Source organism: Cnephaeus nilssonii, assembly GCF_951640355.1.
Source record: "Cnephaeus nilssonii genome assembly, chromosome: X".
Classification (NCBI taxonomy): domain Eukaryota; kingdom Metazoa; phylum Chordata; class Mammalia; order Chiroptera; family Vespertilionidae; genus Cnephaeus; species Cnephaeus nilssonii.
The window spans coordinates 123,715,002-123,742,731 of NC_137071.1; the positions used below are offsets into that span (position 1 = coordinate 123,715,002).

Below are 27,730 nucleotides of genomic sequence, written 5' to 3' on the forward strand. Positions count from 1 at the left end.
ATGTCTGGGTGGAGGTGCCTCATCTGTGTCAGCCTTTTTCTGACTATTCTCCTTGAACTGACACACCAGGGACCTCCTGGCCCCCCCTCATCAAGCACAAAGGTCAGTTTTGGGATAAGGGAACCAAGCTCTGGGATTTGTGAGAAAATTAGCTCCTTGGGGGGTGGGGATAGGAGAAGGTTATTCAATCTGTTTACTTGGGCCCACCATTGATCATCTAGGACCAGAGAAAATAGTATTTGTTGAACATGTGTCAGATGCTGCATTAGGAACCTTAGAGTTATGATTTCATTTAGTCCTGACAGCTTCCCAGGGACATAGGCTTGACTATCCCCATCACATAGACAAGAAAACACAGGCTCAGAGGTTAGGACACAGGAAGTGGCAGAATCAGAATTTGAACCTAGGTCCATGTGATCCCAAATGCCCTCATTTCCCACTGCTGCATACTGCTAATAAAGTAGGTGTGCGTTATGTGTGGGCAGATGGAGAGACCACGGCTTCAGGAAAGATGAGGAAGAAGATCAATATCTTACTTGCTGTGTGACCTCAGCCTCTGGGCCCAGTTAACACATCCATAAAATGTGGACAATAATAGTGGCTAGCTCATAGAGCCAATGTGGGGATTAAATAAGACTGTGGATGCCAAATGCTCATTATGCTTTAGTTGTGTGATTGCACTTATCAAGTCTGATTCGTTACACCTGAGCTCTTAAAGAGGAAGATTAGATTGATAGATTATATATTGATAAATATATAATCACATTGCCTTGCACAGAGTATGGCTCAATGAATGACAGCTGCTCTGTGTGTATATATATGTACATATGTATATTAAATCCTCACCTGAGGATGTGTTTTTATTGGTTTTTAGAGCGGCGGGGGGGGGGGGGGGGCGGGGAGAGCTATCAATCGGTTGCCTCCCAAATGCTCCTTGACCAGGGATCAAACTCGCAACCTAGGTATGTGCCCTGACTGGGAATTGATCCCGCAACCTTTTGGTGTACAGAACGATGCTCCAACAACTGAGCCTCCCAGCCAGGGCTGCTCTGTTATATTATAAAGCTTTGCTACTCAAAGTAAAATCTGTGGACCAGCAACAACATTAGCATCACCTGGAAGCTTGTTAGGAAGTTAGAATCCTACACCAAAAAAATTGCTGAATGAGAATCTACATATTCACAAGACCTCCGGGAGATTTATGTGTACATTAAAGTTGAAGACACACTTATTCAAAGGTCCCTTGATTTGTGATCTTCTGTGAGTCTTTGGTTCTGAGACTTGGTAAAGCTCACTGGTGCACAAAATGGAGGACAGAGATTGTTTTTCCCCTCTAGACCTCAGTTTCTCGGGCCTATCCAGGAGTCCTGGGTTCCAAAATACTAGTCTACGAGCCCAAGGATAGAATCTATGTAACCCACCTTCCTGCCTTCTCTCCCAGCTGTTGATGACGAGTTATTCCATGCGGTCTACTGTGGTTTCCCGCTATGCCCACACTTTGGTCACCTCTGTCCTGTTCAATCCACATGCTGAGGCCCATGAAGCCATCTTTGACCTGGATCTGCCTCGCCTGGCCTTTATCTCCAATTTTACTATGTAAGTCTGCTTCCAAGCTCACCGCTTCATTCATTCGTGCGTACATTCATTCATTCTCTGTTTTTTAGCAGAGCACAGTGATGAAGAGCATGCACTCTGAGGTCAGACTTCTTGAGTTTGAATCCTGGCTCTGCCAGCTATGGGACTCAGGACAAGATACTTCCCAGAGTCTCATTTTACACATTGGTAAAATGGAGATAAAATGAGAACCTACCTGCAAGGATTAAATGAGTTCATATATGTGAAAATACATGCCAAAAGCAGTGCTCGGCACATGATAAGTCCTTGATAATATTAGCTTACTTATTTTTTAACAAACACTGATAGCGACTAACTCACACTGCACTGGGTACTACGGAAAGAGGAAAATGAATTGCACGTGGTCCCTGCTCCCAAAGAGGCCATGGTCTAACTGGGGACATGGAAAAGGAAAGAGATCATATTAATAAAGTTGCTGGAAACAAAGAGAAGTGAGTATAGGATGGTAGGAATGGTGAGGGTTATCAGGAGACAGTGGTCAGTTCCCCATCCCTAGACACTCAGAGAAGGCCTCACAAAGATGACCCCTAAACTGAGGCTTGAAATATGAGATGTTCACCAGGCAAGCAGGGTTAGGGTAGTGCTGGGGAATGTGGATGAAAGGAATCCGGGAGCAAATAAATGTTCCCTCATTAGGGGAACTGCAGGGACCTCAGTGTCACTGGAGTGTAGGGCACAAGCTGGGGAAGAGAGAGGTCCGAAGTGAGACTGGAGAGGTAAGAAAGACTAGGTGGCGGAGGGCTTCCCATGCCAGACCAAGTACCTACCATCACTTGATGGCCTCAAACTGTCTTGTGTTTGGACACCCATTAGGAAAAACTGGACCATGTACTCCCCAAATATGTATATCTGTTAATTCACAAATTACATAAATAGACTACTGAGCAAATATATTAGATACATTATAAAGCATATGTGAAAACATAAAGGATGAGAAAGAGAAATCTTATAAGCAGAGTGTTATTCCTTTCCCACACCCTCATCATTTGTCCCAGCACCCCATGTAACGTGAGCACCTCATTGTAGACATAACTGTGGCCTATAATGAGGAGACCTGGTGAAGTTTTAAGCAAGGAGTGATGATAATGAAGTGGGGGGTGGGGGTGGACTGGTGGGACCAGCCCGGCAGCAGGGAGCTCAGTCGGGAACCTGGAGCAGCATGAGGGATGCTGAGGGCTGGAGATGTGCCTCGGCTGTGGAATTTGAGAGACCATAACAGGGAAGAAGCAGCCTGATGTATATGGGTGGTAAGTAAACTGGTTTCAGCTTGTCTGACCCAGTAGATGACAGTGCCTTCCTTTAGATGGTGAGCATGGGAGGAGGAGCAGATAAGGGGAAGCTTGGGATGGGAGGGTCATTAACCCATATAGCACCTTAGTGTGAGTTAGAAAAGGGTGCTTGGCTTTGGGGAGAGGGACTCAGATTTGGCAGATGGGTGAGGCTGGCACAGGCAGAGTTTCAGCCCTTGCTCAGACTCCCTCCCGGCAGCGGGGGAGGGGGATTGTGCAGTAAATAGCCTATGAGCCTCAACAGCAGGCCTGGAGCCTGGGCTTTGTCATCAGGAACCTCCTGGTCTTAATGGGTAGATGGCACTATCCTGAAGAGAGGACAGGTTGGTTGGAGGAGGTGAGAGGTGTGCTCCTGGTATAGACTTCAGGGTAGAGGTATGGGGTAGTCAAGGAGGGCTTCCTGGAAGCAGGATTTTCCTATGGGTAAGAGAAGGGACCAGGATCACTGCATGTGAAGGACCCGGGGGGACTAAAGGCAAACAAGCATGAAGTATGGGGGCTAACCAGAAAGCTTGTTGGCCAAATGATGCAAGGGCCAAGCACTCAGACAGAATTTGGACTTTTGCTTCAATAGAAAAAAAAAAACACACCAAGAGGAAAAAAAAATTTAAACTAAGCAAAGCAGGCTGGAGGAAATGTTCTTGGGCAGACTCTGTGGAAAGTATGCTGGCTGGAGGCAACAGACACACACAGAGACCCCAGTGTGTTGCTGCCAGACCAGCTCCACCCTACACCCCCACACCCCCCAGGAGACTTTGGGGCAGTGCCAGCTCGACCCACCCCCACACTAGCCCAACCACTAGTCTGTTTCAGCTGCCTAGAAACACTTCCCGCCTGAGTGGTCTCTTCTGCAGTCTGCATATCCTCCTCAAGTATCCCCAGAAGCTGCTGCTTTGGTCATATAACTTTATCCCCGCCCATCACCACCCCAATACCTGTGCCTCAGTTTCTCCAGTTATAAAATAGAGACTGCTGTTCCTGCCTCTTACAGAGTCGCAGTAATGTTCTCTAGGACACTGAGCTATCTATCACTCCTCAAAGGCTAGCTCTGACCCAACCCTTCACTTTTTAAGATTTATCCATGACTCTCATTCTCCATAGCAAAAGTTTTCACTGCCATATGAGTTTATTGAGTCTGGTGTTCAAAGCCCTTTATTCTCTAGGCCCACCCAACCACTCCAAACTTCTCTCCACACCTCCTTTCCTTGCCCCTCTGCTCCAGCCAAATCTGACTTAACTACTTGCTATTCCCTGAAACACCCTCTGTGTTTTCCTGCTGTTTCTCTGGAATGCCCATTCCACAAATAATTGTTGAGTACCTGCTGTGTGCCAGGCCATATTCTAGGCACTAGAATACAGCAGCAAATAAGACAGATGAAAGCCCTGCCCTCAAGAAGCCCACAGTCTGCCAAAACCGGTTTGGCTCAGTGGATAGAGCGTCGGCCTGTGGACTGAAGGGTCCCAGGTTCAATTCCGGTCAAGGGCATGTACGTTGGTTGCGGGCACATCCCTGGTGGGGGGTGTGCAGGAGGCAGCTGGTCGATGTTTCTCTCTCATCGATGTTTCTAGCTTTCTATCCCTCTCCCTTCCTCTCTGTAAAAAATCAATAAAATATATTTTAAAAAAAAGAAGAAGCCCACAGTCCAGTGGAGAAAAGAGAGGAGGAAAATATAAACAAGGGACTATAGGTCACTTTGTGGATGAGAAGTGCTACAAAGAAGTAGAAAGTAGATCAAGGGAAATAGAATGTGAGAGGGAAGGTGTTACTTTAGAGTGGCCAAAGATGTCTCTGAGAAAATGACATTTGAGCAAAGACCTGAAAGAAGTGAGGGTATAAGACTTGCAAAGATCTGGAGGAAGAGTGTTGCAAACAAAAGGAACAGTAATTGCAAAGGCTCTGAGACACGAGTGCGCTGAACAAATTCAAGAAACAGCAAAGAGGCCAGTGTGGCTGGTGTACAATGAATGGGGGGAGTATAGGAGGAGATGGGGTTAAAGAAGTGACAGTGAGCCAGACTGTATAGGGCACTGGGAGCCCTGGTGAGGACTTTGGCTTTTACTCTGAGTTGAGATGGGGCCACAGAGAATTCTGAGCAAAAAAAAAAGGGGGGGGGACACTGACTTGGGATTTAACAAGATATATCTTACTGGTGTGAAAAGAATAGATAATAAGGAGGCAATGTTTTAAAGAGGGGGGCCAGTTAGGAAGCTATCGCATTTATCTGAGCAAAAGATGTTGGTAGTTTGGACAAGGGTAGCAATTATAGGAGTGGTGGGAAGTAGATTGTGAATGTATCTAAAGATAGAGTCCAAATTCCCTGATGGATTAGATGTGGAGTGTGAGAGGAAGAAGGGAGGCAAGCATGACTCTAAGATTTTCAGCTGAACAACTACTTCCTGAGATAAGGAAAACCAGGGCAGGAGCAGACTGGGGAGGTGGAGGAGATACCAGCAACTCAGTTTTGAATATGTTAAGCTTTAGGTGCCTATTGGACATTCTAGTGGAGATACCAAGTAAGCAATTAGATATAGAGGTCTGAAGTTCAGGGGACAGGTACACACTTGAGATACATAGATTTAGGCGTAATCTCTCTATAAATGATATTTAAAGCCACGTGACTAGGTGATCTCACCTAGAAAGTGACTATAGAAAGACGAGTGGAAGGAAAGAGAAAGGGAGAGGAGGGGAGGGGACGGGAGGGGAAGGAGAAGAAGGGAAAAGAAAAGAGAAGGAGGCAGCAATGGAGACTCAGAAGGCAAGGCCAATGAGGATTATTTATCCAAATCCTCCCTGTCTTTCAGGCCCAACACCAAGGCCACATCCTCAGGACCCTTTCTTGAAGACTTGAGCAAAAATGCTCTCTCCCTTCTTTGAAGTCCTTTACACTTTATTACCTTCTTAGAGCAATGGGAAAAACAGGGGTAAACAATTCCATTAGTATCCCATCAGTCTCTGAGCCAGATGCCTTTGCAGCAATTTGCATTCTACTTTCACAATTTTTACCGCCTGTACCACCTACCATATTATTTACTTAATATAGTTTCTTTAAATAGATATAATTTTTATTCTAAGCAACAATATCTATGAGCTCATGGGTTAAACATGCTACTTATATGTTCAATACACATTACAGTAAAAACATAGCAACTATAATGAAAATGTTCGGTTATGTACCACCTAAAATTATTTTACATGCCAAAACATGGAATTCATTCAACACTTTGGGAAACATAAAGTCCTAACATCAGGTCCCTCATATACCAACTGTTTCTATTTCCCCATATGACAAGTAGAGATAATGATAACTGCTTCACCTGCTTTTATCTCCCTCACTTCTCCTCTTTTCTCTTGTTCGTGCTCTCACTCTGGCTTTATGGTACTCTTCTGCCCTTTTTCTCTCTCCCCATCCTCCATCATCATTCTTCTTGTTCTTGTTCTTGTTCTTGTTCTTGTTCTTGTTCTTGTTCTTGTTCTTGTTCTTGTTCTTGTTCTTGTTGTTCTTCTTCTTCTTCTCCTTCTTCTTCTTCTTCTTCTTCTTCTTCTTCTTCTTCTTCTTCTTCTTCTTCTTCTTCTTTATGTGTCTCTTTCTCTCTGTCTCTGACCATCTATTTTTATTTCTCTGTCTCTTTCTGGCCTTCCTCTTTCCTGCTCCATCAGGACCATCAACAATAAAGTCTACATTGCAGAAATCAAAGAAAAGCACCAGGCAAAGAAAATCTATGAGGAAGCCCATCAGCAGGGAAAGACAGCTGCTCATGTAGGCATCAGGTAAGGCTCCATCCAATCTGAAGCATGGCAAGTACATCTTAGCTGTATGATCCGGGGCTTACACATGTTCTCTCTGGGTCTCAGTCTCTACTTTGGTAAAGTGGGGCCAATGATCTCTACTTCATGGAATTGCATGAAGATGGCGTGAGTTCATTTGGCCTGTAAAAGAGTAGGTGCTCAATAAATGGGAGTTTACTTCTCCATTTCCACTTTCCTCCTGCCAGCAGGATGTGGCTTGTTTAAGAATTGGCACCTTCCGGTAAGGTTGTGTTCAAGTGAGATTTTTCTAAAGCAAATCCTGTTTCCTAACTGAGTTCCATTCTGCTGGCAGAAATGTATTGTGTTCCTTCAATGTTTCCTCCCAGCTTCCAAAAGAATTTCATCAAGCACGTAAATATTACGTTTGACCACTGCAAACTGACACAAGCTGAGTCTAAAGCATGGGAGAGGGGTGGGCGTGAGGGGCTGTGGGAAGGGGAAGAGGCATCCTGTGTAGATTGAAAACTCTTTTGGTAAAACAAATCATTAGCCCCTTATTGTTCTATCCTAGATTCAGATTTTTACTGGCAGAGTTTCCTTATAATAGAATTCCTCTGATAGAATTTCTAAGGAAGAATATTGAGTAGGGTGAATGAAGGAGAGAGACGGATTATTGAGTGGATGACTAACTGTGGGCAAGAGACTTAGTAAAACTAGAAGCCTTGTCAGGTCTGCTAGGGCTGGGACGGGGATGGGCAGAACTAGGTCATCTAATAGCTCCCCTCCCCCTCGTGACATCCCATCCCTTCCCACCCTCCTCCCTTTCATGCCCAGGGACCGGGAATCAGAAAAGTTCCGCATCTCCACCAGCCTGGCAGCAGGCACAGAGGTGACTTTTTCCCTGGCCTATGAGGAACTGCTGCAGCGGCACCAGGGCCAATACCAGCTGGTGGTGAGCCTGAGGCCTGGCCAATTGGTGACAAGGCTAAGTATAGAGGTCACAGTGTCAGAAAGGACGGGCATTGGCTATGTTCACGTACCACCTCTGAGGACCAGCCGCCTGCGCACCAACACCCACACAAGTATGTGGGCAGAACTACGGGTCAGCCATGAGACTGGCCTTCCCTGAATGGGAACATTCCCCTTCTCCCTGGGCTTCCTTCTAGTACCTCTTCTGCTCTGCGCTCACATTGAAAAAAAAAGAGAAGAAAACATGTCAGTAGTTAAAGTTTTGAGGGTTAAAAACTTGGCCTGATCTTTGCAAGCTATGTGAAAGAGCAAGTCCAACCACTTCCCAGAGTTCTGATTTTCCTCATGAAAAAATAAAGATTAGGGGAGGGTTTGCTGGGTGGGCTCAATGAAATCATGTGTTAACAATGCAGAGGGTTGTGGAAGCCAGATCTTGCTTTGCTGTGGAATCAGGGCTGAGAAGGGAAGGGCAGTGGGCGGAGAGCACACACTACTGCAGGCTGTCCTTGAGGATGTGGTCTCAGGCGCTGTGGGCCAGAGATGTCCTGGCTGCCAGCCTTGCTGTAAGTTTCATCTAGGGGTGTGTGAAGGCCAGACTGGCGACATCAGAACCCCCATGTTAGGGGTACAGATTCCGGGACCCCACCTCTGGAGTCCGATTCAGTAGGTTGGGGAGGGACCCAAGAACCTGTTTCTGACCAGGTGGCAGGTGAACGTGGAGTCTGCCCAGGTCGGAGAACCACTGACCCGGCCCATACACCTCCTCTGAGAGATGAGTGGACGGGGACAGAGAAATCACCGGGGCCTGTGGCCACCCCCACCAAGCTCTTCAGCTTGGAGCTCCTGCCTAGTTTGACCCTGAGAACCAGAGTGACAGAGTGGTACACGGAAGGAGAGACGGACACACAGACATGGGCTCCAATCCCAGCTTTGACCGTCCCCTAAGGTGGGGGCGCAGGCAAACCCCTCAAGTGCTCTGCTTCACTCTTCCATCTGCACAAGGAGGAGATGCCACCTGTGGCCCAGGACCACGGCGAGCATGTGATAAGACTCCTCCCTGCAAAGCCCTGCTGCAGGGGAAGGAAGGTTTGATGAAAACGGCAATCCTTAGAATGATTGAGCAATTACTAAGATGCAAGGATGGCTTCACATGCTTTACATAGTCTCTTTTAATCCCCACAAGCACTGTCTGTGAAATAGGAGCTATAATCCTGGGGAGACTGAGGCTGAGAGAGTGGGAATGAGTGTCCAGGGCCCCACAGGCAGCCTCCGAGCCCTTGGAGCCTGCCCTCTTACACCCCAGGCTAAAAATGGCAGCTCCCTCCCCCTGCTCCTTAAAGGTTAAAACAGAGGGGAGAGCCAGTCCTGTGGGGATAAAGACAGAACAAAGACCTCTGAAAGGAAGGAAGCCAGGGGGAATGTATGTAGGCAGGGGCCTCAGAGAGTATGGGGCCTCAGTTTGCCCCTCAACTTCCTGACAGCTGTAGCAGAAAAGGGGGAGCAGGTGGCAGATTTCCCAAGTTTTCATTTTCTGGAAAGAAGAGGCACAGAGACATGTCTAAAAGGACATTTGTCTTGGACTGCAATTCCAGAGGAGTTGATCTTATGGCCAGCTCAGCAAACATCCGGGACCAGAGAGTCCTCTGTTTCCATGAGGCGTGAACGGCCTATTCACACACGTGATCCTGAGAGGCAGGGGGCAGAGGGGGGAGAAAACACATGAAATTCTATCCCAGAGGAGAACCCTGATGGACTGCAATTTCCCACAGCAGTAAGGGGCACAGGGGGAAACCCGGGCCCTGTCTGTGCGTCTGTCTCTCTCCACAACACACAGCACACGGCCTGTCTGGCAGCAGAGCCAGGCTGCTGGTCTACCTGGGGACATGACACTAGGCCTCAGGATGGATGGCAAGCGAGCCAGGGCCAAGGTGTGCATGGGGGTCAGCCTCCCAGAGCCTGGGGGCTGAGGGGAGGCCTGGGTCTGCCGGGCTGGGTAGGCTTGCTGGCAGAGGCAGAGCAGGCAGAGCTGGTTCTAGGATTTGCAGAGGAAGGAGTGTGGCATTTGGGCAGGTGGAATGGCATTGTAGGCAGGAGGAGCAGCAGGTGGTGCAGGGGCTCCTTCTCTCCCTCCCCGGCTATTGTTCCTTTTGCTGTCCCCTTGCTTGGCTTCCTGCTAGTGAGCCCTCCATGCCATCCTACCCCATCCCTCCCCACCCATACAGGTGAGGCTGGCCCGCCCCCAGCCACAAGAATTGAGAAGGGAGAGACCTGTGTGCGAGTCACCTTCTGCCCCACACTGAAGGACCAGGCTGCCTTCTCCAGCTCAGGCATCATGGCCGACTTTGTGGTCCAGTATGATGTTATCATGGAGGACATCATTGGCGACGTGCAGGTGAGGGGCCAGGGGGATGGAGAGAGCCTGAGCTCTGGAGTCACAGCCCTGGAGATAACCTGATTTCCACAAGTGGCTCATTTCCTTCTCCCAAGGGATTAGTGAGGACTAGCAAACCAGACCAGGAAGGTGTGTGACACGTGACTTCACACGTGGGGAGGCACATGTGCTCCCCCAGAGCACTGGGGACCTGGAACTCTAGAAATTGAATCAAGCTCCAAATGCATCATTTCTAATTAAATCAATCCATAGCCCACTCTTAACCAGTCCATTTATTTAATTTAATTTATTTATTTTAAGAAATATTTATTGTTGAAAGTATTACATATGTCCCCCTCCCCCCCCCCCATCTACCCCCTCTAGCCCATCCCTGCCCCAGAACCAGTCCTTTTAGAAAGTGAGCTATTGGCCAGTCATAGGTCTCTCACACTCAGGGGCTCTCACACGTTCTGCAGCTCTGATGCTCCCATGTTCTCTTGGACTTTCTTGCTATCGCCAAGTTTTAAAAATTCCTTTTGCCCCCTCAGAGCCATCTTCCTAAGCAGGGATCTCCTAAATCCTGAGCTCTCACAATCCTAAGAATAAGCAGAGGTCCCCTGCACTACTGGGCGGGTAGAGCACTGATCCAAGACCCCGGCTTTGTGAGAACGATGGCACAGCAGCCTCAGATGTCTGGTGCCCCTGCCTTTCCCGCCACACCGCTCACTGCCTTCAGTGCACACTGACCCTCCAGCTGCCTCCCCACCACACCACACACCTCTCCCCCCAAAGCACCTGGACCTGCCTTCATCTGTGTCTGAGCATTTCTCCTTCTCTCTGCTGCCCTGGGGATATCTTCTCCCTTCTTTCCCGACTGGCCAGTGTCCTCCTTGTCCCTAAAGACCTTGCTGACACACCACCTCCCTGATGACCACACCCCACTCACAATTCCTCTCTCTTCCTCGGGCTAATAGAGTCCTTTGGTTACACCTCCCCTCATGCACTCATTTGTTCAGTAATTCATAGGTGGGCACAACTCCACCAAGCAGAGCTACTCTAGCCCAGTAATGTCCCCACTGACTCTGAGAACTCAGAAGAGCCTTGGACACAGAACCTACTCTCCCTCCGGAATGTCCTAGTCTTTATAGGGACAGATACATGGAGCCTTAACATTCATAACACGTCCTAGAGTGTACAAACCTGGAATGGGCGATGTGTGGACACCACTGAGAAGGGTTTTAAGAAAGCCTTCCTAGAGGGGTTGGCCTTAAATTAGCATGGCAAAAACGAATAGAGCCCGCCTCCACCTGGGCAGGTAGCGTGATGGGAAGCCCATGCAGAGACAGGAGAGACAGTGTGTGCAGGGGCACAGGGGCGTGGCACAGCCAGCCTGCTGTGTAGGGGGAATAACAGTCATTTGTCCTCTCAGAATAGGAGCTGAGGGTACCCTGCCAGTAGGTGGCAGCAGGGGCCTTGACCTGCTGTTCCATGGTGTGTGGGTAAAGGTATTTGTCTGCTGCTTCATTCTATACCTTTTTCACCATTGCCTGGAGTAGAAATGGAGGTACAATAGGTGGGATTGGGCATTCCATGCGATGACCCACACTCCCATCCACTGTGTGTCCTGACTCCTGCATCCCCTCACCACGAACCCTCAATTCACCTCCCTTTCCCACTCAACTACGGCCAATTTCAAAGGCCAGCACCTCACCCTTCAGTCATTCAGTCAGGACTCCCTGGGAAGGTGATAGGTGTCATGCCCACTGTTGGCTGATGTTGGAAAGCTGAGGCGAATCACATACAGATCCTGTTCACTGTCTCTGGGTGAAACACGGAGAGCCAATACTGACACAAGATGAGAAGCGCTCTCTCAATGACAACACAAGTTCTGATGGAAGCCATCGAGAGGAGACAAGGTGGCTCTCTGGAGGACGTACAGATGAACTTGGGACTTTTTAAAACTTTGGTCTTTAAGAATGTCAAGAAGTGCACCAAGTTGGGAGGGGGACTTTGCATGAGACAAAGAAGGGGGGCTGGAACTATCCATGGGTGCATAGGGAACTTCAAGTGGATTGGAGTTCCCAGAGCATAGATTCCAGGCACAAGAAATGGCAAAAGCTGAGACTGAAGGTTCAAAGGCTGAAGGGCATGAAAGGGGCATGCCATTTGTCTTGAGGTGACCAGGCAGCCAAGAGAGGGAATGGCATTATGAGGTTTTGGTTAGAAAGGCCAGATCAAGCAGGAACTGCATGGACATACGCTTGGAAAGGGCCACAATAGAAGCAGGGAAACAGGACAGAAACACCTGAGTTTGGGCTGTGTGCGTTTGGGATGGAGAGGAGGGGTGGACCTGAGATACCCAGCAAAAGAATCCAGGAGGAGCTTGTGGCTGGTTGAGTGCAGGAAGGAGGCCACAGCAGGATTGAGGAGTGTCCCGCGGGGTTGTATCTGGAGTGGCCATGTGGATGACGCTGCCTTCAATGACAAAGGTGCTCAGGGATAGGATGGAGGCAGAGAATGAATTTACTGTTTGTGCAGCATCCATTGGAGGCCTCTTCAGACGTCGAAGGGAACAGGTCCAATAGTGAGTGGGTGTGCAGCTGTAGAGGGGAGAGAGTGGAAAACATTGGACAGGAGCAAGACATGTGAAGTCATCAGTGGAGCCTGGGCAGTTGAAACCAAAGTGCTAGCCAGATGACCCAGGGACAATGTGCAGAGCCACAAGGCCGCTCCAGGATGGCAGTGGCTAAGGCCTAGATTCCCATGCAAGGAGCTATTGATCTCAACCCTCAGGGTGTCCGGCCCCACCAGCTGCCAACAATCTGCTCAGAGCTGTAAATTCCCACCACTTCCCTCCATTGTGCTACACAAACATAATCATTTTCTGGCATGCCATGGTGCAAACATATTGGGAAGCACTGCTGAAGAGACGGGGGACGGGGGTGGGGGGGGGGGAGAAAATGCAGCCCAAGAAAGAGACTGAAGTACACATACCAGAGATGGTAGGAAAATAAGGAGAGTTCACCATCTCAGATCCCCGGGTAAAGGTTTTTGAAGAAATCGGAGAAAATGATCCATTGTGAGTTCATCAGGGAAGTGCAGTTGGATGAAAATTGGAATATACTCCCTGAGTTTGGAAACCAGCTGGCCATTGTTGCCTTTGGTGAGAAAAGGTCATTGTGTGGTGGAGGTGAGACCCAGTCTGTGGTCGGTGGAGGAGTGAGATGGAGATGAGAAGACCCTTATGAGTGTCCAAATCATTTCCATGGCATGCTACAGGGGGAGACGCTGGCTTGCAGTTGGGTGGGATTGGGACCAATGGGGTTTGTCTTAGTGGATGGAAAACGCATAAACATTTTTATTCTGAAATTGGAGTGTATGGGCCTGACTGGTGGAGCAGGTGCGAGAGGCTGGGAGTCCATGGGGTCCAGGGCGGGATTCTTTTGTCTTTGAGTAGAGAGAAGGGGCATATGGGGATGTGGCCCCTGAGCAAGGAGAGGGGGGGCAGTGCAAGGAACATGGCCTGGTGTCCTGAATTTCCTTCATGAAGAAGAGAGGGAGACAATCCTGAGAGTGGAAGGGCATGCCAGCTGAGGTGAGCGTGAGAGGTTGGTGACCTGTGTCGTGCCTCTGGCTTATAGCATGTGAGGTGTGGGGCCACCTGTGAGCCTGGAACCATGGAGAGGTGGGTGTGTGCTTGGTCCAGAGACTCTCGCTTAGCCAGGTAGGGGAGGAACAGAGGAGGGCTGCTGGCCTCTGCCCTTGGCTTGGGCCGTTGCAGGGCGGTGGACCCAGGCCTCTGGGAGCTGCTGTAGGTGCCGGGGAAAAGTGCACACAGGGCCTGCACATGGACTTGGGAATGAACTCAAAGGCTGGGGTGGGGGGAAGGCCAAGATGTCCTCCCCTGTCTTCTGAGATCCCCTGAGAGAAGAGGACATGGTGTCCCCAGCCTTGTGATCAGAGGGTGCCTGCATGGCAGTGAGGAGAGGAAGCTGTTTATCCCAGGACAGAGCCAGCTTCAGGCTGCTGGGCAGCTCAGACCCTCAGCAAGCCCATACTTCTCTAGGCTGAGCTGACACTGGTCCTGGGGGCCCTCCCAGCTCCCTCCTACCTTCCCTCAGCTGTCCCAGCCCCCAGGCTCTGCAGAGGGAGATTTGGAGTAGGGGGAGGGGGCGGCAGCCAATCACAGCCCCCACAGCCTCAGGCATCTGCACCTGGTCTAACCAATCCCCTCTGAACAAGCAGCTCCCTCAGCCTCTGCTCCCTCCTCCCCTCCCTGCTCTGCCCAGCAACAGCAGAAAGGAGGCTGAAGGAGGAGAGGGAGGCCCTGCACACTCCCAGCCCCTGGCAGCCATGGAGCTGGGCCCCAGGCTCACTCTATAGAGGGAGGTTAAAACAATAGTTACAGTTCCTGGAGCCCAGGCAAAATGTCCCTAGGGGCCCTCGAGACTGTGCAAGCCCAGCTCTCATGGACAGGAACTCACATTTTACAGAGATCCTGCTCCTTGGAGCCCTGGGCCCCAAGCCAGTCTCCACGGCTCTGGGGCAGCTCCTAGACTGACAGTCCGAACAGAAGAGACACAGTTCTGCTGGAAGAGATGGACATTGAAGAAACAATCGCACACACGCCTCTTTAACTAGGAACAGGGATAAGGCCTGGGCAGCAAAGGGGCTGTTATGGAGGAGACTTAGAGCGGACCTGATTTAAACCAGCTTTCGCTGTTCTGTGCTTTCCTTTCTTTTGTCCAGATTTACGATGGCCATTTCATTCACTACTTTGCCCCCAGAGGCCTTCCACCTGTTGAGAAAAATGTGGTGTTCGTTATTGATGTGAGCGGCTCCATGTTTGGTACCAAGATGAAGCAGGTAACAAGCAGCCTGGTGACCTCTCAGACCTCTCCTTGTTAAGTCTTAGCAAGCAGAGAGTGCTGCAACATTGGGTCCCTGCGGCCAGCGCCTCTCATCCCATCGCTCTTTGATCTTATAGGCCTGGCCCCACTTTAGGCTCCTGGTACCTTACATATCAGGAGCCAGTAGACCTGGAGCCGCAGAATATGAGGAACGTTGAAACATTGGACTGTGGGGCCTGAGCCATTGAGACCCTGCACCACCAAACTCCTGGGCTCAGAAGGTCCCAGCATTGCAGAGTCTCTGAGCTAGAGTGCTCTGGTATATCAAACACCTGAGTCAAACAATAAATAAAACCTTAGTCATTTTAGACTCTGAACATTTCCAAGGCCACAGGCTTTTAAATTAAGTTATTTTTTACTTCAACGCCAGAAAAATACAGCATTGTAGTGCATAGAAACCATAGAGTCCTGTTCCATCTAGACTTAAATTTTGTAGCCCTTCTCCCAAAGCGCCCTTGAAACAGAGCCGTTAGCCAAAAAGATTGACTTTAGAGCCTGAATCCTTAATGTTCTGGAAGCAGTATTTATAACCATGGTACTCTGGGTGTCTAGAGTTATAAGGTTCAGTGTTCTGGGACAGTATAGCCTTTATACCTTGACGTTCTGAACCACAAAGCCCATGGGACCTAAGGCTAACTGACTTTTGTTTTACCAAAGTGTAGCCAAACTTGGGGTAAATATTGAAAATTGTCTCCCTTTAGCCTTCCTTATAGAGAAAAGGATATAGCTAATTCCAAACCTTTCTAGCCTTCCTATTTCTCAAAGCTGAGGAGAACTTGTGACAGTCATATTCCAGGGGCACAGTTGCCCTAAAAGAGTGAGTCATAATGATAGAACTATGCAATGTTTCCCCTCCCCCAATACATTGCCACTATATCAACATGTCTTTTGCAGAGCAACAGGAGGTTTCAGCTGAAAGAACTGGAAGCCTACACACAATTTATGAAAGGATCTCTAGGGATACACAAGACAAACAGAGTAGATAAAAACAGGAACCCTAAAAGAAATTTTAGCCTCTGACACCTGCAATTGCAGCCAGCGGCAAACGCAATTGCACTTCTAGCCAAGTAAACATAAAACCTGACATTGAAGTCCTATTTACCTCAGTACCTTTTACTTGATACATAATCTCTGGCTTTCAACAAAAACTTAGAAGACATGCTAAAAGAAAAAACACAGTCTGAAGAGATAAATCAACATCAGAACCAGACTGGTGTGTTGGAATGATCAGAGTGAGAATTTTAAATAACTAATCAATACGCTAAGGGCTCTAATGGAGAAAGTGGACAACATGCAAGAACAAATGTAAACAAATATAGATACCCTAAGAAAATTAAAAGGAAATGCTAGAAATAGAAAATACAGTAACAGGAATGAAGAATGTCTTTGGTGGCTCATTAGGAGCCTGAACATGGAATCGATGAGCTTGAAGATATGTCAATAGAAACTTCCCAACCTGAAAAGCAAAGAAAAAAATGAGAAAAAAACCCTACATAATATCCAATAACTGCATACAATTACAAAAGTGTGACATATGTTGTAATGAGAATAACAGAAGGAGAAGAGAGACAGTAACAGAAGAAATAGTTGAAGGAATGAATAGATATAAATTTTCCAAAATAAATGCCAACCATCAAATCATAGGTCCAGGAAGGTCAAAGAACACTAAACAGGAAATACCAAATAATCCACAGATAGGCACATCCTATTCAAACTTCAGAAAATCAAAGACAAAAAGAAAATCCTTTAAAAAGCTCATAGGAAATAACACTTTACTTATGGAGGAACAAGGATAAGAATTACATAAGATTTCTCTTGAGAAACTACGCAAGCAAAAAACAAAAAAGTGGAGTACAATGTTTAAAGTGTTAAGAGGGGGGAAAAACACGCTAGAATTCTGTGTACAGCATCATTGTCCATCCAAAGTGAAAGAAATACTTTATCAAGCAGGCAAAAGTTGAGGGAATTGTTGCTAGTAGACCTGCCTCAAACAGGTAAATGTTTAAAGAAATTCTTCAGAGAGAAGAAAAATAGTATATCTCAGACACTTGGATCTACATAAAAAAAGAAAGAGAATTAGAGAAGGAATAAATGAAGGTAACAGCAAATATTTTATTTTTAAGTTATCTAACAGAAAACAGGTTGTTCAAAATAATAATAGCAATAATGTATTCAGTGAATATAGCTTACTGATAAGTGAAATTAATGTCAGCAGTGTTATAAGGAACAGGAGGGAATAATTGGGACTACTCTGTTACAAGGTACAGATGCTCCCCGACCCATGATGGGGTTATGTACCCAATAAACCCATCATAAGTTGAAAATATCATGTCAAAATGCATTTAATACAACTAACCTACCAAACATCATAGCCTGCCTTTAAATGTGCTCAAAGGGCTTACATGAGCCTACAATTGGGCAATTATCTTGAGTTTCATCTCAAGAGTAATTGCCTTCCTCATCTTCTTCTCACCAGAAACAGATGACATAGACTGACCTTTTGTGACATGATGGGATGTGAAAGCACAACACACAATATCCAAAAAAGAAATACTGTAGAGTATCTGTTGCTTACCCTCATGATTGTGTCGCTGATTGGGAACTGTGGCTCACTGACACTGTCCAGCATCATAAGACCCCACATACCCTATTTACTGAACTGCCTATAGACTTGAACCTATTTACCCTGTTCACTGAGCCTCAGTGTCATCACCTGTAAAATGAGGATAATATTAATATCTTCTTCATTGTGTTGCTGTGAGGATTAAATGAGCGAATGCACCTAAAGCATTTTTCACAGTTCCTTGAACATAGAAGTATCCTATAAATGGTACCTAATACTAGAATCCACATGTTCTATTTATTGAACCCACTATAGACTTCAGAGCCAGTTAGAAACACAGTTCCCAGTTCCTATGTGCCTAGCCCTGTGCTAAGTAGTGTCATGAGAAGGGAGCCAGGAGGAAGATGTATTCTAAGCCTTGTCCTCAGAGGGCTCAATATCTGGATGGAGGGTGAAAATATTCCACATAAGACAGTCAGTAAACAGTCTGGGAAGAAGAATGTCTGGGTGTGAATGGCATGGGTCAGAGTAAGCATTCACTGAAGGGCTGCCCAGAGAAGGAGAACTGAAGGAACAGTGAAAATATGAATAAGGAAAGGGGAAGTGGGAAGGTCTGCTATCTAAAGGACACAACAAGAGCAACAGTTGTGAGAGACAAAATAGAATTTGGGTTATCTGGGGGCTGGTGAAAAGACCAGACTGGAAGAAACAGAGGGTGAGGTAGAAGAACAGATTAGATGAAACAGAACCAAGCATGCAAGGTCATTGAAAGACAGCTATAAAGACCTGGAATCATAAAGCTCTTAAACTTAAGGGCCCTGGAATCATTGAATTCTGGGTCATGGGGTCCAGGAACTATGGAACACATGAATCCTAAGTCTCTGGAAGCATAGAGCTTGAACCTTCCAGACCACCACTGTCCAATAGAACCTTTTCAATGATGGAAATGTTTTAAAGTTCTGAAGTTTCCAGTACAGTAACCACTGGCCACTTGAAATATGGCTGCTTCAAGTGAAAAAACAGAATTAGAAATTTTTTCTTTGGTTTTAACAAACTTACATTTACATTTTAAGACTCCATGTGGCTAGAAGCTGCCATTGGACAGTGTCGTTCTGGGCTTTGGGCCATAGAGCCTATAGAGCATTTTGACCTGAGCATCCTATACCCACAGGATGTTGGGATCAGAGAGTCCTAGATCTTAGTACCCTATACACAAAGAGCCTTTCTAACTTGAGCAAGACCTCAAGTATTGGTCCATTTCCTTCACTTTGTCCATATCCCACAGACTAAAAAGGCCATGAATGTGATTCTTGGTGACCTGCGGGCCAACGACTACTTCAACATCATCTCCTTTTCTGACACGGTTAGTGTCTGGAAAACTGGAGGCTCCATCCAGGCCACCATCCAGAATGTACACAGTGCCAAGGACTACCTGAGCCACATGGAAGCTGATGGTTGTAAGTATTAGACCTACCCACCCAAATGGGCAGGCTGTGGTGATGTGGAAAATTCTTAAAATGCTCCCTTCATTCCCCCATCCACCTCACCTCTCACAGTGCCCGGAATATCATGATTACATTTTACACAAATATGTGCCTATGGGTTTCTTTTCCTAGTGGAAATAGCACAGTTGATTCTCCATGTGTTTTAGGGCATATTCCCCCTTTGGATCTAAGTTTCCTGTTCTTTAAAGCACATAGAAGACTTTGCTAAGACTTTTATTTAATATATTTTATTGATTTTTTACAGAGAGGAAGGGAGAGGGATAGAAAGTTAGAAACATCGATGTGAGAGAAACATCGATCAGCTGCCTCCTGCACACTCCCTACTGGGGATGTGCCCGCAACCAAGGTACATGCCCTTGACTGGAATCGAACCTGGGACCCTTGAGTCCGCAGGCCGACACTCTATCCACTGAGCCAAACCGCTTAGGGCTAAGACTTTTTTTTTTTTAATCAATAATCTAGATATTTATTTCCAAGCCTTTGAGTAAGTTGCTGCCCTGATTCTGGCTTTTGATCAATTGTTTCTCAAACAATTACTGAAGTCTCCCCACCCACCATCAATTCCTGTCAATTCGGCCCTTTCTTGCCCTGGAATTGTGGGGTATTGTCCTTGAGGAGCTGCCAATCTGACTAGAGAATGAAACATTCCCTCCTAGAAACAGGCAAAGCACAGTCTGAGATAGGGAGTGAGAAAAGCCAAGGACATGCAGGCCCCACGGTCAGCTCTCAGGAAGCCTGTGCGGAGGTGGGGACTTGGGAAGGATGAACAGTAGAAAGAGTGTGAGCAAAGATCAGGTGATATGACTGGGAGATTGGTGAGGTGTCTAGTGTGTCTGCAATAGGTGTAGAAGTAACTAGAAAAGATGGTCTCACAGTCTGCTCCCCAATTAGGGACGGACATCAACACTGCTCTGCTGGCAGCTGCTTCAGTGCTGAACCATAGCAACCAGGAGCCTGGGAGGGGCTCCAGTGTGGGGAGGATCCCTCTCATCATCTTCCTGACAGATGGGGAGCCCACCGCGGGCGTGACGACTCCCAGTGTGATCCTCTCCAATGTCCGTCAGGCACTGGACAACAGGGTGGCCCTTTTCAGCTTGGCCTTTGGGGATGATGCTGACTTCCCACTGCTACGTCGCCTGTCCCTGGAGAATCGAGGAGCAGCCCGGCGCATATACGAAGACACCGATGCAGCCCTACAGCTGCAGGGCCTCTATGAGGAGATTTCCATGCCTCTGCTGGCAGATGTGCGTCTGGACTACCTGGGCGGCTTGGTTGGGGCCTCCCCTTGGGCTCTTTTCCCCAACTACTTTGGTGGCTCAGAGCTGGTGGTGGCAGGCCTGGTGCAGCCAGGTGAGCAGGAACTGGGCATCCACCTGGCAGCCCGTGGTCCTAAAGGTCAGCTTCTCGTGGCCCGCCACAGTGAGGTGGCCACCAACAGCAGCCAGAAGGCCTTTGGTTGCCCAGGTGAACCAGCCCCCAATGTAGCCCACTTCATCCGCCGCCTCTGGGCCTATGTCACCATTGGAGAACTGCTGGAGGCACGCTTCCGAGCCCGTGACACCACCACTCGCCACCTGTTGGCTGCCAAAGTCCTCAACCTGTCCCTTGAATACAACTTCGTCACACCTCTGACTTCATTGGTCATGGTGCAGCCCAAAGAGGCCAGTGAGAAGGCCAGGAGACAGACTTCCACCACAGCTGGGCCAGGAACCATCATGCCCTCTTCCACCAGCAGGCATGGCCTAGGGGCAGGCACAGCCCGGCCAACCTTGGTGCCCAAGATCCCTCCTAAATCAAGGCTTGTAAACTCAAAGTTTTACTTATCCTCAACAACTGCCTCTACAAAGAAGATGGGCAGTTCCAGGGACTTGGAGCCCCTGGGTCAGAGCCCTAGTACTGTATCCACCCCAGCACACCCAAGGCCCAAAATTCCAGCACAACACGATTCTGGCACTTTGACTCAGCCAACTCTCAGGACAAAACCTGCTGCCCTTGTGCCCTCAAATTCTGGTGCCTCTGTGCTTATGAAGCCCAGCATTCCACCTCACCAGAATCCTGGGACCCTATTACCTATCATTTCTGAGACACAAGTCCCACCTATGAATCCTGGCACCCCATTCCAGTCCAAAGTTGGCATTATGAAAAATGTCACTTCATTGCATTCCAAACCTGGTGCTCCATCACAACCTAAACTGGATGCCACCTCACACCCCCAGCCTAGGGTACTCACACCACAGTCTCCCAAAAATCTGCCACGGCCCAGGCCTGGAGTCTCCACACTTCAGATCCCCAAATATCCACCACACACCAGACCAAGGGTTCCTGTTCCAAAGACCCTAAGCGACCTGTCACACCCTAGACCTGGGATCCTCTTACCCAAGACACCTAAAGTCCCGTCACCTCTTAAACCTAGTGTCCCACCTCATCAAACTTCCCCAAGCTTATCACTTTCTAAACCTAGGACACCGATCCCCAATAAACCCAAAACCCCATTACCCTCCAGGCCTGTCAGACCCAGGCCCCCACCTCCTCGAAGCCTAAGCACAGTCCCAAGCACAATCTCAAATCCCACAAGTCCCAGCAGTAACACAACCACTCCTGTCCTTGGAGAACCCATCCCTACTCCCTTTCATCCCACACTGCCCTCTCTGCTGCCCCCTGGAAGGCTCTGGCATCAGCATGACCTGCTGTCAGGGCCCCAAAGCACAGGGGAAATTCTGGGACCATCTGTGTCAGGAGTCCCAACAATGGGTCTACCCAACAGCTCCAGGCCTATGCCCGAAGGCAGCCCCCCAAACCTGCCAGTCTTGCTGCCTTCTAGCACCCTCCCTGAGGCAGTCAGCCTGCTCATTCTCCCTGAGGAACTAGAGCTACTGTCTGAGTCGATGGTGGAGTCCAAGTTTGTGGAGTCCTTGAACCCACCGGCTTTCTATACCTTCCTCACTCCTGACGAAAATGGTGAGTGTCATGGGCAAGAGGGCAAGGCATGAGAGGGAGGACTGAATGGAGAGCACCAGGAATTAGGAGTGTGCAAGACTTGTGCAGATTCCAGTGATAGTACAGCTGCTTGCTTGTTTTGAAACTTTGAACCAGCTACTTAGCTTCTCTGGGCCTCAGTACATAAGCACAGAATGAGGCCCTGGGAGAGAAGGGATGTTAAAACTGGGGAGGCTAAACAGAAACAACCTGGCCAAGCTGGGGCTTTGACATTTGCTTTGTTGGAAAAAACAACTGCTCATGCTTTCCAAGTAGGGGAGGGGTGTGGGATTATAAATGGGAGCATCACTGGGCAAGGAAGGTCTGATTGGTTCTTTTGTGTTCTGTGAACAGCACTGTTTAATGAAAGGGGTATAAAAATTAGGGAAGATGATGACAATTATCTTTAACTTTCCCCAAAAACTGTGAAATAATAACACTTAACATTTTGAGCTCTTTCTAGGTGCAGCTACTGCTCTACTTTAGTCCCTCATTTAATCCTCACAATAAATTCTTAGTATTTGCATTTCACACCTGTGGAAACTGAAGCACAGAGAGGTGAAGTAACTTGCTCCATGTCACACTGATAGTAAGAGATTTGAATGTACATAATCTGGTCCCAGACTGAATGTGCTTCACCACTCCACTATTTTGCTTTCTTGAGAGGAGTGACATCTCCTGGGTGACCTTATAGGGCAGGATTAGAATCACTTGGGGGTGGCAGTAAGTCACAGGGACACAAATTTGGGCATGACATCTTTGACATGCTCCTCTCCCTCACCACCACCCCCTCCCAACATCTCGTTCATCTTCAGTTACTGACAACGTTACCTCTAATATATTTGCCAATGCACCCACTTTTCACTACCCCAACTATCACTACTGTAGGACAGAATACCATTGTGTCTCACCTAGACAACCATTCCAGCCTCCTCACTGGCCTCCCTGCTCTCTTTAGAGAAACACTTAGCCATTCTCCCACAGCAGCCAAACAGATCTTTTAACACATTACTTCATTTCCCTTCCCTAGTTAACCCCCTAAGATTTCCCCTTCATACCTAGAATGAGCCCAAAGTCCTATTTCTGGCCTTCATGACCTTCCCTCTACCTCATACCTCTCTGACCTCACCTTCTCCCACTCACTCTCTGAACTCTAGGCCCACTGGCCTCCTCTCTGGTCCTCCAATGGCCCCTGCTCCCACTTACACCTCCACTCAGGGACCTCTTTCAAGCTGTTCCCTCTGCTTGGTAATCTTTCTGACCTGCCTTGCCCTGTCCCCTTCCTACCACCCTCATCTTTTCTGTTGCTACTCACACTCCAGCTCATGACTTTGATCTCAACTCAGATGTCCTTTCCACCCATCTCACCATCCCAGACTATGTCAAGTATCTGTTAACTCCCCCAATCACTCTATTATTTGTTATAGTATACTAGAGGCCCGATGCACAAAATTCGTGCAAGGGGCTTGGCCCTCGCAGCCTTGGCCGGCCCTCGCAACCCCAGCTTTGTCTGGGACCTTCTGGACGGTCATTCAGCTATTTGGTTAATTAGCATATTAGCGCTTTGTTATATAGGATATCACCATTGATAATTATGATTTCATTCATGTCTGCCTCCCTGATTAAAATATGAACATCAGGTCAAAAATCATGACTACCTCATTCACCACTATATCCCTGATGCCTAAACAGTACCTGAATGAATGAATGAATGAATGAGTGCTATGAGGAAGAATTTTAAGCATAAATGAGCTTGAAAGACTACGATGCTGTGGAGAGCATAAGGTCCTAGTCTTGGCAATATGCCAGTCAAATTGGAAAGCCAGTGAGGACACTCCTAGTCAGAAAGCAAGTGTGCCCTTTGGTAGGTCCAGAGCATCTTTGCCTTGAGAGTGTGAAAGATTTCTTCCATTTCTTTTGCACTTGGCAGGAAATCCACATTGGGAAGACAATTCTGAAGATATCCTGGAAGGAGCTGGAGGCATGATGGAATCTCAGGGGAGCTCTGCCGGGCTAGCCAAAGGTGAACAAGGAACTCCACTGACAAAGATCCCTAAGCTTTCATTTCCATTCAGTTAGCATTCTCATAGGCATTGTTTGAGTCCAGAGGAGAGGCAATGCATTCGTTTTCCATTGCTGCTTAACAAATTACCACAAACTTAGTAACTTCAAGCAACACCCTTTAATTATCTCACAATTTTGTATGTTAGAAGTCTGGGCACAGGTTAGTTGGATTTTCTGCTTAGGGTCTCAAAAATTGAAATAAAGGTGTCTATCAGATTAAGTTCTCATCTTCCAAGGGCATTCAGGTTGTTGGCAAAATGTTTGTAGGACTGAGATTCCTGTCTGCTTGCTGGCTGTTGATTGGAAGTCACTCTTGGCTTCTAGAGGCCACCTGGACCATTCTCATGTCCTAGAGCTCTTCTGCATTCCTAGCCACATGGCCCCCTCCATCTTTAAAGACAGCCATGGAGAATCTCATGTCAAATCCTTCTCATACTTCAAATCTCTCTGACTTCTCTGACCCATATTTAAAGGGCTCGTGTGACTAGGTTAGGCCCATCTGGATAATCTTCCTATTTTAAGGTCAACTGAACCACATAACATAACCTATTTATGAGAGTGATATCTCATTATATCACAGTCCTGGAGATTTCACAGGATGTGTAAACTGGGGAATCTTGGGTGCCATGTTAGGATTCTACCTACCAGGCAGAGCATAAGAGAAAAATAGCAGTTGAGTTGGCCAGGAAAGATAACTAGAAATGGATTCTTGGTAGCTAAGGAAAAGAAAACATTCCAGGCAGAGAAAAACAAAAGCAATGGGTGGCTAGCAAGAGAAGGCAGGGCACGCATAACAATAGTTCAGTTGGGCTGGAGCATAAAGAGAAGAGTGGAGAGCTAGACAGGGGCTAGATTCCAGAAAAGACTTAAATGTGAGCTCAGGAATTTGACCCGTATCTGGGAGGAGATGGCTGAGAGGCCAGAGTGTTCCAGAGTTCCTAGAAATGTGACAGATCAGTCTCTTACCAACACAGTCCTCCTCTCCTTTGCAGGCATGTTACCAAGCATCTTCACCTTCTCATCCTCAGGTAAGCCAGCCACTGTCACTGTACTGTGTGAGTAAAGGACAGCTTGTGCACTGAAAATGGGGCTGGGCTTTCGCTTGGGAAATAAACATGGCCTCCTACATTCCCCTCCTCTCCCTTGTTCTCTCCCCCAACCCATTACTTCTAAGGCCATAACCTCAGAAGTTTGTCTCCTGCCTTGCAGTGGACGGTGACCCCCACTTTGTGGTCCACATCCCACGCTCAGAAGAGAGAATATGCTTCACACTGGATGGGCGCCCAGGGGACCTGCTACAGCTCATAGATGACCCAAAGGCAGGTGAGAGCCCCAAGGACTCCACTCCATATAACACCGTAGTCAGATATACTCATGTCAACACCCCCAGACATCTGTGGACTAATCCTCACAAACACACAGCACAAGTAAACACCCAGACACATGAAAACACACATAAATATACTCTAACATCAACACACTCACATATATGTATGTATATACACACACTAGGGCACACAGTATATATAAAGCCAGACACATATTTCGACACCCTCCATACCTACACACAGTAACATATAACTATGTACCCAGATCCACATTGACATACAATACATGCTCAGATATACACAATGACACAAACATCAGCACACTCAGACATACATGCACTGATATCCTAGGAATTCAACACTCACAGACACACATACTCTGCTACTCTAGACATACAAAACACACCAATGCACACAAATACTCACCATGACACACCCAGAGACACATCAGTATCTACCAACACACAGCCAGAAACACACAACATAAACTATTCACCAAGACATATAGCACTAACATATCTAGAGACACACATAAACATACAACCAAGAAAAAAAAATAGACACTCTAACATAGCACCTTCCCCAAATATGTACAGTTGTACTGGTAGGTTCAGAGATACCCATGTAAACATAATCAGACATATAAATTTACACACTCAGAAGCAAACACATGCTTGCAAACAGCCCCACCGAGGTGAACATGTGCAAGCTACAATTATGTCCATACATTGCACAGGAAGGAGCAGCTGGATGGGCTGTGGTAGAAGCACTTTTCCCAGGAGCTAGCTCTCTAACCACAAATCAGCACCCTGGGCCCTGTCTGTGCTGTGGGTGACCAAACAAATGACTATGTGAAAGACCATGTTCCAGGCACGGACTCTTCTCTCTCCAGGGCTGCATGTGCATGGACAGCTGCTTGGGGCACCACCAAGACCAGGCCACAGGGACCAGATCCGCACCTACTTTCATATCATCACAGTCACCACAGACAAACCCCGGGCCTACACTATCAACATCACTCGCAATTCCATATCTGTGCAAGGCGAGGGTACCTTGCTTCTGTCCTGGGACCAGCCTGCCCTGCTGAGGAGGTCCCAGCTAGAGCTCCATGTGGCTGCTGCAGCCCGCTTCACCCTCCGCGTTGGGCGCCACCTCGAGTTCCTAATCCTCCGGCACCGCTACAGGCACCCCAGCAGCCTCCAACTACCCCATCTGGGGTTCTATGTGGTCAATGGCTCAGGCCTTAGCACCTTGGCCCGTGGCCTGCTGGGTAAGTGTTTGCTGAGGCTGAGAAGGGCCAGGGAGCACCAGTCCCAAGAGAGACTCTGCTAAGGTGAAAGGCCAGTGAGCACTGAGGATCCTGCCCTCCCCGCCCCTCAACTACAAAGAAAAACAGAGCCAAGGTCTGCCCTTGGGAGAATACAGACCCAGACCTGGAGAGTGATCTCAGGATCTATCAGTACTAGATATAAAGCAGCCCAAGGCACTGGAGGAACCCAGGGTGGGGCACCTTGCCCAGCCTTAGAGCCAAAGAAAAATCCCCTAGAGGAGAGAGACCCACAGTCCAAAAGGCTGACCAAAAGTGGTAGAGGAAAGCAATGGAGGCTAAAAGAAATGGAGCCTGAGTGGTCAGAGCAGAATGCCCGGACGAGGAGTTTGGATTTATCCTGAAGACAGTGGGGAACTATAAAAAGTTATAAGCAGGAGAAAGATACAGTCAGATATGGGTGTAACAAAGATCCTTCTGGGGTTTCTGTGAAGGGGGACTGCAGGAAGTCAGACTGTAGGTCAGAAGACATTGGCAGAACCTGAGCAGAGGCCCACACCGAAGAGTTTGGGCAGTGATGCTGGGTTGGACATATATTCTTACTTCCTCTGGGCCTCCCCACTCCTCTCCTGCCCTTCCCTCCAATCTGCCCTGTCTGCCTCAATGCCTGACTCCTCCCCTTCTGCTGCCTTGATACACTCCTTCCATAATACACTCCTGTCCCATGGCTGCTCATTTCCCACAACACCCAGCCTCTTCCCTCCTCCAGGCCTTTGCTTCCCCTCATCCCTCCCTCTTTTCCTTCTAGATTTCCTGCTTTAGGGTCTTTTCAGAGTTCTCAGTGGGGACTCAGGCCAGTGCCCTGACTGGCTCTGCATTTTTCTCCCTCAGGGCAGTTCCAGCACGCAGACATCCAACTGGTGGCAGGGTCTACAGGGCCATTCCTGCGGAGGCACCAAGGCCCAGATGTGCCTGTGGTTCTAGGCAAGAAGCTGCTAAAGGACTCTCCAAGGCTGCTGCCCCGCTGGTCTTCCTGCTGGCTAGTGAACCGCTCTCATGTACAACAGCTGCTGGGCCGCCCCTACCTTGCCTATGTCCTGTGATG

General features: G+C 48.0%; 1 protein-coding gene across 1 annotated transcript; it reads left to right on the forward strand.

Moving 5' to 3' along the window:
• Window positions 1-27,728, forward strand: ITIH6 (inter-alpha-trypsin inhibitor heavy chain family member 6; the record flags this gene model as incomplete). Its single annotated transcript, XM_079765795.1, has 13 exons — window positions 1-102; window positions 1,442-1,596; window positions 6,583-6,693; window positions 7,507-7,754; window positions 9,864-10,033; window positions 14,762-14,878; window positions 18,771-18,942; window positions 19,882-21,948; window positions 23,897-23,989; window positions 25,023-25,058; window positions 25,240-25,353; window positions 26,251-26,628; window positions 27,517-27,728. The coding sequence occupies 13 exons, from the start codon at window positions 1-3 to the stop codon at window positions 27,726-27,728; spliced, it is 3,975 nt and encodes a 1,324-aa protein (XP_079621921.1).
• Window positions 27,729-27,730: the final 2 nt, after the last annotated feature.